Below are 16800 nucleotides of genomic sequence, written 5' to 3'. Positions count from 1 at the left end.
TGATGCTCTGAGACCAGTGACCAGCCAAGGGGGCTCCAGGCTCAAAGACTCCCTACAGTGATGGCCTGATCCTTCCTCCTTCCTGACCTGCTTTTATTCTGTTTTGATCTCCAATTTGGCCCCCTCCTCCCTTGTCATCCTGACTTTGTTCCTGCCTCTGGCCCTTTATTCTTAGTTTTTGTCTTGGGTTCTCCTACCATGTGAATCAGTTATTTCCCTGTGGAGCCTCCTATTAATTGACTGCCTCTCTGGCTGTCTAGGGGCTATGCTGTATCCGGAGGAAACCTCTCAGCCTTGTTTCAGCCCCTCAGAGCTCAGCTCATGACTCTGACCCCTGGTGGGTGTGCTGATGGCACCCGTATTGCTCTGCCAATAGATACACCATGAGGAGAAGATTTGGACCATATCAGGAGTATTGTATCCAAGTCTGGTCAGGCCCCTTCCCTACCATGAGGGTATCTCTGTAAATTGAAGGACATTCATAGAATGGTGAATAGACTTGAACACTTAGTGATCCATGAAATAAAGGAAGCAAGAGTGTCTAGGGAAGATAGACATGGGCTTGGAAGATTTATCTCCGAATTTGCAGAAGATCCCACTGTGAAAGACCCCACAGGCTTCTCCTGTGTGGCTCCAGGGAGTAGCCTAGAACCTGTACAGAGAAGTGGTAGAGAGGAGGCAGATTTCAGCTCAGTAGAAAACTTTCTCATGGTAAGAGCTGTCCAGAAATGGAACAGAATGGTAGTGAGCTCCCCATTATGGGAGGTGTTCAAGTATAGGCTGAGCAGTAGCTTGTCAGGAAAGCAATATAGTAGACCCAACATCACAGAGATACCTAGATTTTTTGATCAGAGGACTCAGTGGTGCTTTTTGAACAGGTGGCGGGGTGACAGCAGTATATAGGGTGAATGCATTCCTCCAGCGAAACAGCACAGAATGGTCATCACGCCTGTCTCCCCTACCTGTACGTTTTCCCTGTGAGCGAGCTCTGACTCCTAACTGCCCTCAAGCTTCTGCTGTCAGACCACAGACGAATGCCTCCAGCCACCAGAGCAGGAGGGCCCCCCCCAGGGCTAAGGGCCACTGTAGTTTAGTTTTCCAAAGCTGGGGTTGGAGTCTCACACTCTGCCAGCCTCGTGCTTCTGAAAGGGCTCTGTTCTCTCTCGGCCCCCACCCCCAACCCCTTTCCCAGATCAAACACCCAGTGCATTGGATAGATAGAAGCCGCAGTGAGAAAACGCATTGGAACAAAACCCCATTGATTTTGGGGGGTGCAAGCCAAGGAAAAGGCACCTAAAGAGTCTCCCCCTCCCCGCCACCCCTCCTTCCCCCCCTTTCCTGACCTATTCTGGGGCGGTCACCCATCGATTGGCTTCCCAGATAATAGATCGCGCCACCGGTAGGGACCTCTGGGGACCAGCGGGAGCTGGAAGAGTCGCACGCAGCAGCCCAGCCCCGAGTTAATCAAAGTAGCAACAGGATCCCAGGCGGCAGCGCCTGCGGTGGCAGGAGTGGCGGCGGCGGCGGCGGCGGCGGCGGCGGCATTATGCGTGATTACTGACAGGCACCAGCTGCTGCCGGCTCAACGCACGATGTGGACGCTCCGATCTAGAGGCAGATTCCTGACTAATCCCAGAGGGCTGGCCCAGCCCGAGCTGCCCGGGCTGCTAGGAAGCGATGACCACTCTTGTTAGCCCAAGTTGAAGGAAGCCCGGCTGCGCTCGGGGGGCCGGGAGAGTCCGAGCTCTCGAGAAGACGCGGGAGGGAGGGCTATGAACTGAGGCAGCAACATGTATGGAAATTATTCTCACTTCATGAAGTTTCCCACCGGCTTCGGCGGTGAGTATTTCACGGGGCTTCACGGCGTGCGCCGTCTGGAGAGACGGAGCGGAGATGGGGAGATACCGCTGCTCCGGATGGGGACTGAGTTAGAAGGGGGCACATAGGCTTACACGCAGATACGGTGTGTTTCCGCGTGAGTGTGTGTGCGTGCACGGGAGCGGCAGAGAGGCACCGGGGGAGGGAGGGCGAGCGAGCCGCGGAGAGAATGGTCCGAAGGTGAGGATATGTCTGTACATCAGGATGAGTGAACAGATGGGAAGATGCGGGGCTATTCCAAGGAGAGCCTAAACCAACACGCTTGGGAATATGTCTGAGACAAAGATAGACCAAGAGCATTGTTATAACCCAGTGTGTTTGCGTCGGGGTGAAAAGTGTATGGGGCAAGGGGGAATCACTGTGATGTACCGATTATCCAACTTGTCAGGAGAAACAAAACGTGATTTAAAAGGTTTTGCCTATACTAAGGGTCCCTGGGATACTTCATAGCAAGGGCCTGATGGTTTTATTTAAATACAGATTTCCCTATAATTGGATTTTTAACAACAACAAAGAAATTGCACTTTAATTTGCCACCCTGTTTTCCTTCCTCAGTTTTCTCCCCTTTTGATTTGCTAATAGCCTCTTGTCCCCTCCCCTGCTGCTGCCCCCAATTCCACGTTGAGGAGGGTCACTGCCATCACTTGCAATCTGAGGGTCAGGATCTGGGAGTAGGGGTGGGGGTCTGGGCTCTCATAAGAGAAAACAGGCTGGTTGGAACTCCAAGCCGCCTAGCCAGGCAGGGCAGCCAGGGCAGCCAGGTCGCACTCCACAGGGGCTGCTTTGATACCCACGCACATTGGTCCCAAGGCTCCCTCGACTCAGTAACAGAAGAAACACAGTCGCCCAGCTTTGGGTAAATGGAACCAGCAGCTGACCAACTGGCCTCTCACTTGTCAGCTGGTGGCATGTAGTTTGTGTTCTTGGGAGCCAAAGGGGAGAGCTTTTGCCCTGCAGATGCTGGCAGGCCCGACAAAGCAGAGATTCTTGTCAGGTCTTGAGAACTGAAAAGTCCCTGCTCTCCCCACCTCCTGTGCGGACAGATAGACAATTCATCTGAAGGCTTGGGAGCAAAGCTTGCCTACTTTGCTGGGCAGGACCCTCTGTGAGGCATGGTAGGACGTTGCAAGTGGATGGGGTTCCTGCCCCAGAGGCGTTAAGCTAGGGGGTTTGCTCATTCATTTGAGGTGCACTGGGTAGTTTTTATGGGCCAAGCATGGGGCTAGGCACTGGGAATACAGATGTGAGTGAGACACCGTCTCTTCCACTTGGACTGGGTAAGCTTGTTACACAGATACATTGTAATACTGCATGGTTCATGCCCTATCAGTTGCAGGAGGAGGTTGCCCTTTCAACACAGGGGGTGAGGGTCTGTGGACACACGTCCTGGAGGAGGTGGTGTTGAAGTTATTCGGGTCAGTCTTATGACATGACCCAGTGAGAGTGGTGGCCAAGGCTGTGCCCTGGACATCTGATCTTCAGTTTACAGTAGGATCCTGGGTGTAAAAAGCCTTTTCAGCTACCAACTTGGTCCCATTCGTGGCTGAGAAGAACTTTTTCCTTTTCTCTCTGAGTTCAGTTGTCTAAGACCATGCTTATCCATGAGATTCTTGGGACCCCCAAGGACTGTGAGGTCATGTCCCTATGACGGCCAAAGAGACCCTCTGTGGCAGTTGGGATGAATAAAAGGGTTGAAGGTGGAAAGATGTAGAGAGAGAGCTAAGATAAAGTCTGGAGAAAGAAGGTCTATTCCAAAATTCATTGGGGGCTGCCTGCTGGAATCTTGGGCATCTTAGCCCTCTCATTTTACAGATGTATAAACTGAGGCCTCAAGGAAGACAGGACTAGTCCAAGGTTATGTGGAGTGGAGGAGGAGAGCCTTTCTAGAAAAAGCCCCTGAATCAAACTTATAATATTGTTCCTTCAGTTTGATATGGCGAAAGAGTGTGAAAGAGAGAGACAGAGAGATAGGTACATAGGTAGGTAGATAGATAGATAGGCAGATGGATGGATAGATAGATAGAACTGAGTTTGGCTTCTAGGTCTTCATTTACTAGCTGTGTGACCTTAGGCAAGATATTGAATCTCTCTGAGCCTCATCTCTAAAATGAAGTTTAAAATCCCATCCTCAGACCCTTGTTGTAAGAATTAAATGTGCCAATGCTTGAAAAAGGCATCTATAAAGTGTTATCTGTATATTTGGTACTTAATATTTTCATCCTTTCCATTTGCCCAAGTACTTACATGCAAATTAATTTAAAAATCAAACCTTACTGTAGAATAATGAATTAGGAATCTGGGGAAATAAAATTAAATCCATAAAGACCCACACACGTTGCTGGTTTAGATTTCCATAATTGTGGGAGCTCTGGTATTTAGTGTAATTAGGTTTCAGATAAAAGGAAACACAGCAGCTCGGCCGTGGAAGAAGCAGGCTGATACAACACGAAGAGCGGAGAGGGGACAGATCATCTAGGTTGTTGAAACGTCTGCCTCTAATGCTACTACTTTCCTCCCCGTTCCTGAGGGGGAACAATATTTTGTGTAGTTCTGCTGATGTCTTCCATTTTTGTTTGCATGCGCCCGTAAAGAGATGGAAACCCTAAGCAAAGGATGGAGCCCTCATCTGCAGGGAGGTCGGTCTGAGAACTTGCATCAGGGAGGGAGGCAGAAGGAAACCTGAGGACTGGAGCAGAGTCACCTGCAGCCTCTAAGTGCCTCTGCCCCACTGCGGCAAGTTGCACTGCACATATTAAATGATGTCGTGTATAACCCCTGCCCTTTTATATATTAGCAAATGGAACCACAGAGGACTCCTGTGATCTGTGAGACTCTCTAGGGAAGCAATGTCACCCTTGGGAAATAACACCTGGGTCTTGTGTCTGGGCTGTGCTTACCAGATGTCAGACCATCCTCCCATCAGTGAACAAGACCCTGGTCCAGTTGGCCACAGAGTGGTGATGAGCTGGGTTGCAGTGGCCCCACCAAGATGCCCACTCTCCCAGCTGTGGACCCCGCCATGTGATGAGGTGAGAACCCTTCTGTTCTCCTTCTCTGCCATGTCCTGGCTCTGCCAGCTGCCCAGGAAGAGATTTGTTTGCCTGGATGAGACAGTCGCTGCCTCTAAGAAGATGGCAAAACAAAGCCTGTAATCCCCCCCATCCAATTGTGCAGTAATCCGCAGGGTGAGAAGAGATCAGGGCGAGGGGACTTCTCTCGTTTTATTTAACAAGCACGCTGTGGCACTCACTAAGTGCCAGCTACCATTGTAAGCACTTCACAGTATTGTCTTATTTAATCTTTATAACAACCCTCTGAGTCGGTTCTATGACCATCATTATCACCCTCCTTTTATAGACGAGGAAACTGAGGCATTGCTGGAAGAAGTAACTTGTTTTAAGGTCCAATAGCTGGAAAAGAGCGTAGCCGAGGCTTTGAACCGGGGCAGTCTGACTCCTGAGTCCATGCGGGGCTGAGCTGCCTCTCATGGCTTCTGCCTCTGGGGCTCAGACTTGCTGCAAGAAACAAAGGCAGCATCCCCTGAGGGGGTGAGACGCCCTAATCCAGCCACAGCACTGCCCAGTGGTTGCAGACACAGTAGCCTGGCCTTTGAGGAATAAAGCACAGGGCAGCTTAGCCGTCACTCAGGAGCAACACTGACCTCTGGAGAATTCACTGGTGGCTTCTTCTGGGGGTCTGCTCTTTGCAACAGTCCCGCCCCCTGGGCCCTGACCATTTGTGTAGAATGCGCCCCTCCTCACCTAAGATTAGCCGTAGATGAGGGGTTGAATTGGAGGCACTTTTGTGTGTGTGTTCGTGCATGTGTGTATTCAGGGAGGGCAATGTGAGGATGTGGGAAGAGGGTGTGCGTGTGTGTATGTATGTGTGTGTGCCTGTGTGGGTGCCAGAACATATTTTTCCCCTCCACAAATGTGTGGGTGGCTAATGGGGACCAACCATGGGCGTAAGCGGTTAGCGTTTATGTAGGAAGGAATAACTGTTTATGAGATTTAGGAAGGAGCATATTTAGTATAAACTATTTTCTGAAACATTTACAATCTTACCAGGAGATAGAGAGCTGAATAGCAACTGGGGGAAGAAATTATGCAAAGAGTAATCAAAATTCTCCACCTCTTCCTTCCCCTCATTATGTAGCTTCTGTATCTGCAGAGAACTTAGCCACCAGAGTGGGGTGGCTGGGATGTCAGGGGCTCCTGGAGGAAGCTGCTTTCTTCTCCTCTTATTTGAAAGTGGAAAACACAGAGGCCCAGAGACTCCAAGAAGTTTATATTCTAGAATGCCTATGTTTTGATGGCTCTCAGGAAATTGACTCAGGTCTTGGTTTGGTGATTTTCCCAAAAGAGTGAAAATAAAAGCTGATTTTTATTAGGCACCTATCCTGTGCCCAGCCCCTTTCCAAGGGCATTACATGCACCATCTCGTTTAATATTCTCAAGGACCACGGGGAGTATGGTACCATTATTATCACTGTCCCCATTTTCACGGGCAGAAATGTTGAGCCACTGGGAGGTTGGGTTACCTGCCCAAGGTCACCCAGCTGGTAAGGAGCAGACTCCAGATCTAAATCCAGGCAGATGTCAGGGCTGCTGTGCTTAAGCCTGTGCCACATGGGGCTTGCTCAGGAAGGGGGAGGGGGGTGGCGGGTGGGGAAAGGAGGTGAGGGGTGCGTGGAGTCCCAGATCCACTCCGAGTGTGTGAATTACATATAAGAACAGCAACTAACACATTCAGTTCTTACTCTGTGCTTATCAGGGCTTGCTTACAGATCATTACTTTCCCCCTTTGAACATGCGTAACTGCAGCAAATGAATAAAATGGCAATGGGTGAGGGGTAGGGGGCTGCGCCTTCAAAGGTGCTAATAAACCCTTCAACGGTCAAAAACACTTCCAGGTGAACCCCACTTTCTTTTAATACATGGGACTCAATTTTGCATTGGGGCAGCGGTTGGCAAACTTTTTCTCTACACAGCCAGGTAGTAAACATTTTAGTCTTTGCTGGCCGTAGCCCCTGTTACAACTGCTCCAATCTTCTGTCACGATGGGAAGGCAGGCAGCCGTGGTCAAATGCATAAGCTAAGGCACAGGGCTGTGCTGTGTCCCAGTACGTCTGCTGAGCCCTAGGGGGTCATTCCGGAGAAGCTTTATCACCGCTTCTGATTGTTCTCTGGTTAGTAGTGATTCCCAGCCCCAGCTCTGACCAGCTCTCAAACCCAGCTTCCCTGCACGGAGCTGAATCTTTAAAGCTAGTAAAAGGACTTGCCGCTCATCTGGTCTGACCCCTCCCTCAGTTACAGATGAAGAAACTTGGAAAAGCAGATGAGGTTTGCCCAGGACTTCTGCCGCTTATGATCTTCAAACTGGGTTCCCCTGAGTCCCCTCGGGGGCCACCTGGGGTGGCAGGGAGTAGAGGAGGCTAAGCCATGCAAAGCCCTCCTCCCACTCCTTAGCAAAATGACAGTACTACCCACCCTGCAGGGTCACGGTTAACCTTCCACAGTGTAGGGAGTCACTAAAAGAAAGCCTGGAAAATTGTAAACACACAATAAAAGTTAGTTTCTCTTTCCTGCTTCAGGAATGCTGGAGACTGCGGTAGCAAATTCAGTTAAAGTTTTGTGTGGAGGCTTTCCTTAGAGGAGCTAGGCCTGTTCTTAAACTGTCAGACTGTGCACATGAGATGCTGACAAAGTGAAGTAAATAAGACATGGATTCGGCACCAGTTACAGAAAATCATGTTTTAACAAATCATTCCAGGGAAGACACTCATGAGATCTGGCAGAAAGAGAGCGGTGACCTGGGACCTCCCATCCCTATAATCTTCAGGAGACCCTTGCCTCAGGCCAGTGTCCTTAATGAGTCCTGGCCCCCTGAATTCCCTCCACTGCGAACTGAATAACCTGGAGCCCCTGCTTCCCTTTATCCGATACTGTCACTGAGAGTAAACAAGAGTTTCTATTGTTTGATTGATCTCAAATTTCTGATGAGATTTCAGAGTTCAACATCTGAACTTGAAGAGTGGGAAGGCTTGTGATCTTTAATTCAAAAAGCCTTTACCAGAAGTCAGAGGAGGGGCAAAGAAAGTGCTTAATAAATATGCTAGGACGGCTCTTCCAGGCTGGCTGCCTAGGTTTCTTTTCTGTGACCCCACATCTCTTTTGTCCGTCCTTTGGCTGGTCACTAGTGTCACAGTGAAGCAGCCTCTTGGAACGTTTGGGGCTCACGGTCCCTGAGTTTCCTCAGCCCCAGAGGCATGGGGAGCAGAGCAAAAGTTAGAGATCACCAGGAGGGAAAGGGTATCCTAGGCTGCTCCGAGAATGCCTGTCAGTCATTCGTTGTACACCTTGGCTCGGCCGGACACTAAGAACTAAGACCCACGCCCTGCCCTGAGGGAACGTATCAACTAGTTACAAGCTGTGAAGTCTGCAGGACATTTGGAGACGAGTCATTCCTGGAAACGTTTCTTGGGGCTGAGGTGGAGCGAATGGATCCAAGGAATTTTGGTATGTAGAACCTGAGAACAAATAATACCATGTCTATTATCGACGGTAACAGGCATATGGTTCGCTGTATTTTAAGATGACTGCAGTCTTTAGAAGACAGCCCAGATTTAGAGGCAAGGGAGAGTATGCGTGAACAGGAAGTCTACAGAGACAGAGAAAGGGATGGAGGGCATGGATTCAAAGGGCTGGGTGTGGACAGAATTGGTGTTCGAAGACTTCAGGTTGTGGATGGGGTGGGGCGCTATCAGCAAATCCCTGAAGCACTCACGGGCATTTGTCTTGGTGGACCGGCTGGTACATGGTGGACCAGTGCATGGAACTGGGTTAAAAGGACAGGCAGCAGGTCCTGGTTAGCGGAGCCCCTGCTCCAGTATCTCCAGTTACCTCGCATGTGTTAGGGAGGGCACAATATCCATCTGTACCAGCAAGGTTTATAATTTGGTCCTGGGCGGTGGGGGAAGGGTGCTATGCAAACAAAATGCTGTTAATTACCTGCAGAGAGGTTGACAGAAATTATGCTAGATTAGACTCAGATTCTAGATTGCTAATAATTCACAGCAAGCACTTTATCATCCTAAACCTCCGTTTCCTAATCTGTCTAATTGATGCAGGAAAAACAGATGTGGGACTTGAGGAGGGCCATGTCCCAGGCTTCGGTTGAGCCCCTGGGACGTGCCCCGCCAACTGTGGGTCCTTGGCTTCGCACAGGAAAGAATTCAAGAGCGAGCCACAGCTGAGTAAAGGTAGATTTATTTAGAGAGATATATTGAAAGGCAAGAGAAAGGCCATGAGGTGTGGGGGTTGGGTGCTCAGATTAGAGTAAAAGTAGGTACACACTCCAGAGACAGAGTGCAGACCGTCTCAGTATGGGGAGGAGGGCAGTGTTGTGCATTTTTATGGGCTTTGGTGGCTTCATATGCAAATAAGTGGAAGGACCAATCTAAATACCCTGGGGAAGGGGCTGGGATTCCCAGGAAGTTGGCCATTTGCCACTCTTTGACCTTTTGTGGCTAGCCTTGGGACTGTCATGCGCCTGTGGGCATGTTACTCACCATGCTAATGTATTACAATGAGCATCTAATGAAGCTCAAGATCTACTAGAAGTTAAATCTCCCATCATCCTGAGCCTCAAGGCCTACTGGGGGTTGAATCTTTCACCATTTTGATGTTAATTGCTGTAGCATTCCTTGAATGGCTGTGCCCTGCCCACTTCCTGTCTCATAACGGGGATAATTCCTGCCCTACCAACGACTACTCAGAGTCAGTTTGATGCTTGAATGAAATAGACAGTGGCCTCCAGGAGGGACTGCTGTGTCCGCAGTGCCTAGCACTGAGCCTGGCACACAATAGGGCCTCAACAGATATTTCTTGGCTGATTGAACCAGTCATTGATATGGAAACACACAGCAGATAATTATAAAGCGTTTTATGAATGTAAGACGGTATGTTGTGGATATAGTAAGTGTGGACCTGAGCAGACCCGGTGTGTTTGTCCTGACTGTGGGGCCTGACCAAGTCATGCCACTCCCCTGGAAATAGTTTCTCTTGTATCAAATGAGGTGGTTCTTCAGGTCCTGAAAGTCTGGTTTCTTCCCCTAAACAATACGACCTTATTAATTTATGACATAATTAATATGGAATGGTGGTTAAATTGATCATGGCAGGAACTAGTTTGTATTTGTTCATTCATGAAAAAATAAGAAGAAATAAGGTTTGCCAAGCAAATAAGATTGTAGAAGTGTTGTGCCTCCTTAAGGTACACTAGTTTTTGAGCAGTTTATAAAGCCAGCGTGGTAGGAACCTCATTAGCATAGTAACGGGGTGTTAATTATGAAAGTCTTTTAAAGCAGATTTTATAAAATCCCCACTTAATAACCATTAGCTTGTGGTACTTGAAACACAAACTCTTCACGTGTGTTACTTAGAAGCAATAAAATTGTAATTTAAAAGTAATCTGCCAACTTGTCACGAATTTAGACTGATTTTTCTCTCAATTGATCCAAATGAGTGAGGTTTTGCTATAATTATATATAATGCCGGTAATAATGAGGCTGATGATCAGTCTGTGCCTGCTTTTCACTACCTCCATCGTTACAGATTTTAGGGGAGGGGGCGGGGGTGGAGGGAGAAGGGAGGAATGGAGGGGGGAGTGGAGGAGAGGAAGGGATGCCAATCTCCCCCTCCCCCTCATCCAGGCGCTGGAAGAAGCAACCTCCAGCTCTCATCCCGAAAAGCCAGCCAGCCCTCCTTTGGGGACTGCAGGAATCAGGTGGAGCTGCCCTGTGTCAGCTCAGAAAGGCTGGCCGGCTGGTCAGGGCTGCACACAGCCGGGTTGGCCCATCAGCTGCTGCATCTTTGTGTCCTCGTGTTCCTGCTGAGAGGCGAAGGGGGTGAGCCCCGGGGGGCGGAAGGCGTGTCTCTGTTCCCACACACTCTCCACTTCCACCACGTTTCTTCATTTTCCCCACCGAGAAAGCCAGAAAGGGTAGCAGAGAAGGCTTCCCATGAAAAGACGCGGCTCCTTACTTCTGCTTCTCATTCCCTAGGAATTCAGCTAATGTCTTGGTGTCTACATCTGTTAAAATGTGGAACTCCGCGCCTGTAAAACACCTTCCTGTCCAATCTCAGGGTGGCTGCGTGGCTCCGATATGTATGCGAAAGTGCTTTTGAAAGAGCCAATAGCAGTTTAAATATGAGAAATGCATGTTAGCAAATCCTCGGCATCCGATTGCCCCTTTTGTGGAAAGAAGAGCAGGGAGAAGGCTGGGCTGAGTTGGGACCCTCGATGAAGGGAACCAGAGCTGGGGTTTGATGTGAGGGGCTGGAGCCAGATAGGGAGTGTCCTGGTCACAAAATACCAGAGTCAAAACCCTGAGGGAGGCCAGGGGTGGGGACAGAAACTGTGCCCAGGGAGGCTTGAAGGAAGCGCCATCCCGAGTAACTGCTAGGGCCAGAGGCACAGCTGCGTGGTGTACAGTGGGGCAGGGATTAAAATCCGGGCCTGCTGCTTTCCCCCTAGAATGAAATGCCACTTGGATAATTTGCTAGCCATGTTCTCTTGAGCGACTTATTTAATTTCTCTCTCCCCCAGTTGTTGCATTTGTACAATAGGGATGAGAGAACCAACCTCAAAGGGGTTTGCCGGGATGAAATGAGTCCATATATGTAAAATGTTTAGAACCATGTCTGGCTCACAGCAATTGCTTAATAAATCTTACCTGTTGTTGTTACTTAGCAGAGGAGATGACATTTAAGTGTCAATTAAGTGCCTTCATGTGGCAGGCGCCTGCCTATCTCCCTTGCAGCCTGTCTGTGTATTACGAGCCAGGCAGGGAAAGGATGTGTGGATGAGTTTCCCTTAGACTAGGAGGAACAAGCCAGGTGTCTGAATATTCTGTGATTCTTGGGCTTATGCACCACACCCCTCCATTGGAGAAAAAGAGGCAGGTTGGGTGCGAGAGTGTGCCCACCGTGGGAGACAGTGGATTGGGATAGGGCCCCGTGATGTTCCCTTAACTTCAAATGGAGAGTCCTGACTCTTAGGGCAAGTTTTTGTTTTGTTTTGTTTTGTTTTTAACCTCTCTCCCCTTCCCTGTGGGTGGGTGTTAACCAACATTAGAGATTCTTCATAAGTTTCCATCCTGATGATGGGACAATGAACTCTCCCAGGCACAGCAGTAAAGGGGTGGGAACACCGAGCCATTTGCTCCCTTGTCTAGCCAATCAGGAAGACGCGTGCTTGACATTTTACGTTCATTGGCTGCGGGTGAGGTTGCTAGGCAACTCCCTCGCCTTGGTAAGCATTCTCTAGTTCTTAAGTACCTGAGCTTCTCTTTCTCAATAAGTACCCCCTCACCACACACACACACACACACACACACACACACACACACACACACAAATTTGTTATCTAGAGATATCAGAGATTTTGGTTTTTGTAAACATCCAGGACATAGATTTCTTATGCAAATAATTTCCACTGATGGACTCTTTATACAGTTATACACATTAATTAACAAAAAAACCCTATTCCAGTCATTGGTCAGTCAACAAATATTTTTTAAGCATCTACTGCATTCCAGGCACAGTGCTGGATACCGTAATGATAAGTGCTAATAGCAAGGTGGTGAAATTTAAGATATGTGACAGCCAGTAGGGTACCAGGCATTCAGAATGGAAGTTAGCATGGACATCTCTTTGTGCCAGGCTGGATTAGGGGGAGATTTGGAGGGCCCTCATGGAAGGGTTGGGGTGGCTGGAATGATGGAAGGGCGCTCTGGGCTCAGAGAAGTGGCTATTAGCCAACCAATTCGGAAAATTTAATATATAAACAACTAGTGTGCCCATACCAGTTTGTGGTAGTGACTGTCCTTAATAGAGCATTTCCTACCAGCATGGCTTGGGTTAAACCCTTTACTTACATAATCTTCTATGATGGTATTCAAGCCAGACACAGACCTCCCTCACAACGTTGACAGTATGGTAAGTAATTGCAGCTGCTACTTCTGGGCCAGTGGTCTCAGATGCTCTCAGCACCCCTGAGATAGGCGTGTATATCTCCGTTTATAGGTGAGAGGTTCAGAGAGGTCAAGTTCCTGGCTCAAGTTTGCATGATTGGGAAGTAGTGCATCCCCGATCCAGCCTAGGATTTTGGGGCTTCAGAATCTTGCATTCCACGTGGACTGATGCCCACATAAGGCACACGTAGGCTTCAGAAATCATTATAGTGTATGCCCCCAGGAGATTCCCTAACAGCTTTGGACACTTTCGGCATCTCAAACCACAATTTGGAATCCCAAATAGCCCGGAGGGCTAACACAGTCCAGCCGATGATGATGATGGATGACGGGGCTCCCTGGCAGTGGTCCAGATGATAACAGGGGCCCCTTGGCAAGTGGTCCAGACTCAGGCCATTCCAGACCACGTGCCACCTGCACATCCTTCTTTTGGAGGCCAGTGAGCCATACTCTACCCACCTTAATGTTCAAGGAACAGTGCTGGAGGGGATCTTAGAAGCCACTGCATGTGGCTCCTTACTAGGGAGAAGGAGGTTCCGGAATATGGAGGGCATTTCTTAGATACGTTGCCAGGAGGGAAAAGAAGCTCCTGTGGAAGTTGACCAGCCCTCTCCCATCAGATAAGTTAATTTGTGCATATCCCAGGCGTCTGACAGCAAGGCTGATGGGCTGCAGAGGCTGGGAGAATTGGGCTGAAGGGACTCGAGGGAAGAATTAGAGAAAAACTTGACTTTGGATTTGGACTAGAAACCAGGTTTCTGGAAAACCTGTGCCGGCTGTAGTTCCCACATGGCTCTGGAAAAAAAAAAAAGGAGTGAGAGCAAAAGAGGCTAATAAAAATGTCATAGACAGGCATACTTTAGTGTCTCTTTGTGAGAATGGATTAATTTTCCATTGAGAAACACTTCCGTTGTTACAAGGATTGTTTACCACCTTTTCTAAAAGCAAGGCTATTTATTTCTAAGAAACACTGGGTCACTGTGAGAACCAAAGAACCAAAATGCATTTGTGTAAGATGCATTTGTCTTTTTGGATTTTATTTAAAAAATATGATTATAAAGTAGCCCATCTCTTCTGGGTCATTGATTCAGCAGAAACAGAGCACATTTTCAAGGCCATTGCAAACCAAACTTTGGCTGTTTCATTCTGCTTCAGCAATGTGCCATCCTCACTGAGCAGTCAAGCCATATTCTGATTGTTTTAATTTGTATTATTATTAATAATGATAAAAACAATGCACTTTAATTTTTTTTGCCTTCTTTTTATTGATTATTTTAAAAATCGAAGTATAGGCAGTTTACAATGTGTCTGTTTCTGATGTAAGCATGTGTTTGTCATACACATACATACACATATTCCTTTTCATTATAGGTCACTACAAGACATTGAATATAGTTAGTTCCCTGTGTTATACAGTAGAAACTTGTTGTTTATCTATTCCATATTTAGTAGTTAGTATCTGCAAATCTTGAACTCCCAGTTTAGCCCTTCCCACCCCCCTTCACCCCCTGGTAACCATAAGTTCATTTTCTATGTCTATGAGTCTGTTTCTGTCTTGTAAATAAGTTCATTTGTCTTTCTCTCTCTCTCTTTTTTTAAAGATTCTACATATAAGTGATGTTATATGGTATTTTTCTTTCACTTTCTGGCTTACTTCACTTAGAATGATGATCTCCAGGTCCATCCATATTGCTGCAAATGGCATTATTTCATTTTCTTTTTTATGGCTGAGTAGTATTCCTTGTATAAATGTACCACAACTTCTTTATCCAGTCATCTGTTGATGCACATTTAGGTTGCTTCCATGTCTTGGCTATTGTAAACAGTGCTGCTATGAACATTGGGGTGTGTGTATCTTTTCCAGTTAGAGTTCCCTCTGGGTATATACCCAGGAGTGGAATTGCTGGATCATAGGGTAAGTCTATTTTTAGTTTTTTCAGGAATCTCCATACTGTTTTCCATAATGGCTGCACCAAACTACCTTCCCTCTAACAGTGTAGGATGGGTCCTTGTTCTCCAAACCTTCTCCAGCATTTATCGTTAAGAACAATTCACTTTAAATTCTAAACCTCTCTCATATCATCTCATTTTGTTCTGGAAACAACTTGTGAGTTCTCCCAAGTCCATATTTATATATTTTTGCACAGTTTGTGTTTCTTAAACATCTTCCTTTGCATATTATTTTCATCATATACTTGTATTTAGAATTTTTCTGAGGTCAATTTCCTTTTTTTTTGAAAACTTAAATAGTGATTTTTTAGGAAGATAATTTTATACGAAAATGGAAGGCCAGTCACTTGCTATAAACAGGAGACAGTAAAAATAAATTTAAATTATTAATTTTCTTTAAAGTTTGCCTACATACCACTTAAAATATCACCTAAAACGTCCCTTACCATTGGCGTTGCGGATTCCACACCTTGGGAACTCTCGGGTTGATGAATGCTTGAAGCAAAATCTTGTTCCTGTCCGTCCCATGGCTCTGGTGTCAGGCACAGGGCTTCAGCCTGGGGACGCAGAAGTGATAGGCACAGTCTGTCTGAGATCCATTTAAAGCAGAGGAAGAGGGAGAGTTGCAGGGCCCTTTGGTCCGTTTTTCGGAAAGCCGATGCCGGAAGGGAAAGTCGGTTTCCTTCAGATGGCTTGGCTGTGGGGAAGGACAGCTGTCGTCCCGGCCAAGTTCACGGCTCCTCGCCCATCAAGTCGGGCTGGCTCCTAACTCACCTGTCACATGTTATCTTGGTGACAGGCTCAAGGTGTACATTGGCCTCTTTAAATGTCACAGCCTTCCAGGGCCTCAGAAGAGTCTAAAATTGTTCTTTCTACTCAGTGGCCGTCTGGGAAGATTTTTGGTTCCTCTGGCTTGAGTTTCTGGAAGCTGCCCTCTTGTCTCTCCTTCAGATGAACTTTCAGCTTGAGATCACTTCATAATTGAGTCATCTTGTACTTTGTGATGTGATGGCTCTCCAAAAACATCTCTGCTGTCTTTGACAGAGCACACAGGAGAGAGCATGGGCTCCAGACCGACAGTTTGAATCTAGGCTCTGCCACTTACTACCCAGCTAATAATGCCAAGTACTGTGCTAGTGGTGAGGATACAGAAAGAGACACTTTTCTTCCCTCCCTCTCAGTTTAGTGGAAAATACAAAGAAAGAAACAGACTGTTAGTTAGAAAACAGAAAAGAGCATCAAAGGAAAACCGCCTGGGAAAACCAGGGACGGCTTCCTGGAGGAGGTGATACTTGATTTAGCCCTTGAAGGGTCAATCAGAACTTGCTAGACAAAGGAGGTATAGGCAAGTCATCCGGAACTGGGAGCAGCATGGGGGTGAGGCTGGGCCTACATTACCTCACCTGTAAAAGGCTGGAGTGATCCTCTCAGGCTTAGTTACAGGATAAAATGAGTTAACATACGGAAATTGCCTGATGCTATTCAGGACAGATGAGAAAGTTCTCATGTGTCCATCTGAACCCTTTTGCCACTTCTCTCTGGACCCACAGCATGTGGTTCACCTCATTTGTGGTGATTGGGACTCATCCGTTTATGAGATAAGTGTCTCTGATAGACTGAAACTTCCAGGTACAACAGCTAGAGGTCGCTGCCTCCTCGGACTCGGGAGTGATGGTTCTCTCCACGAGTCAGCCTTAGCTCAACTCATAGGAGCTCCAGGGGCAACTCCAGGCTGACATTTTTCCAGGGGGATATTTCTGTGTAGGAACAGCCCCACAAGATTGTCATTCTAAGTGAAGTAAGCCAGAAAGAGAAAGAAAATACCATGTGATATCACTTATATGTGGAATCTGAAAAAAAGACAAATGAACTTATTTACAAAACAGAAACAGACTCACAGACATAGAAAACAAACTCATGGTTATTGGGTGGAGGAA

At 47.5% G+C, this 16800-nt stretch overlaps 1 protein-coding gene across 1 annotated transcript in view; it reads left to right on the top strand.

Annotated features, from left to right (window-relative positions):
* The first annotated feature begins 1517 nt into the window (after positions 1–1517).
* RXRG (retinoid X receptor gamma) overlaps positions 1518–16800 on the top strand; it is a 41871-nt gene continuing 26588 nt past the window's right edge. The window contains exon 1 of the mRNA XM_010984434.3: positions 1518–1839. Coding sequence (XP_010982736.1) covers positions 1791–1839 — 49 coding nt within the window. The 5' untranslated portion in view covers positions 1518–1790. The remainder of the gene's footprint in view (positions 1840–16800) is intronic.

This window comes from Camelus dromedarius, chromosome 23, assembly GCF_036321535.1.
Source record: "Camelus dromedarius isolate mCamDro1 chromosome 23, mCamDro1.pat, whole genome shotgun sequence".
NCBI classification, from domain to species: Eukaryota; Metazoa; Chordata; class Mammalia; order Artiodactyla; family Camelidae; genus Camelus; species Camelus dromedarius.
This window is presented reverse-complemented; position numbering and strand designations above follow the sequence as displayed.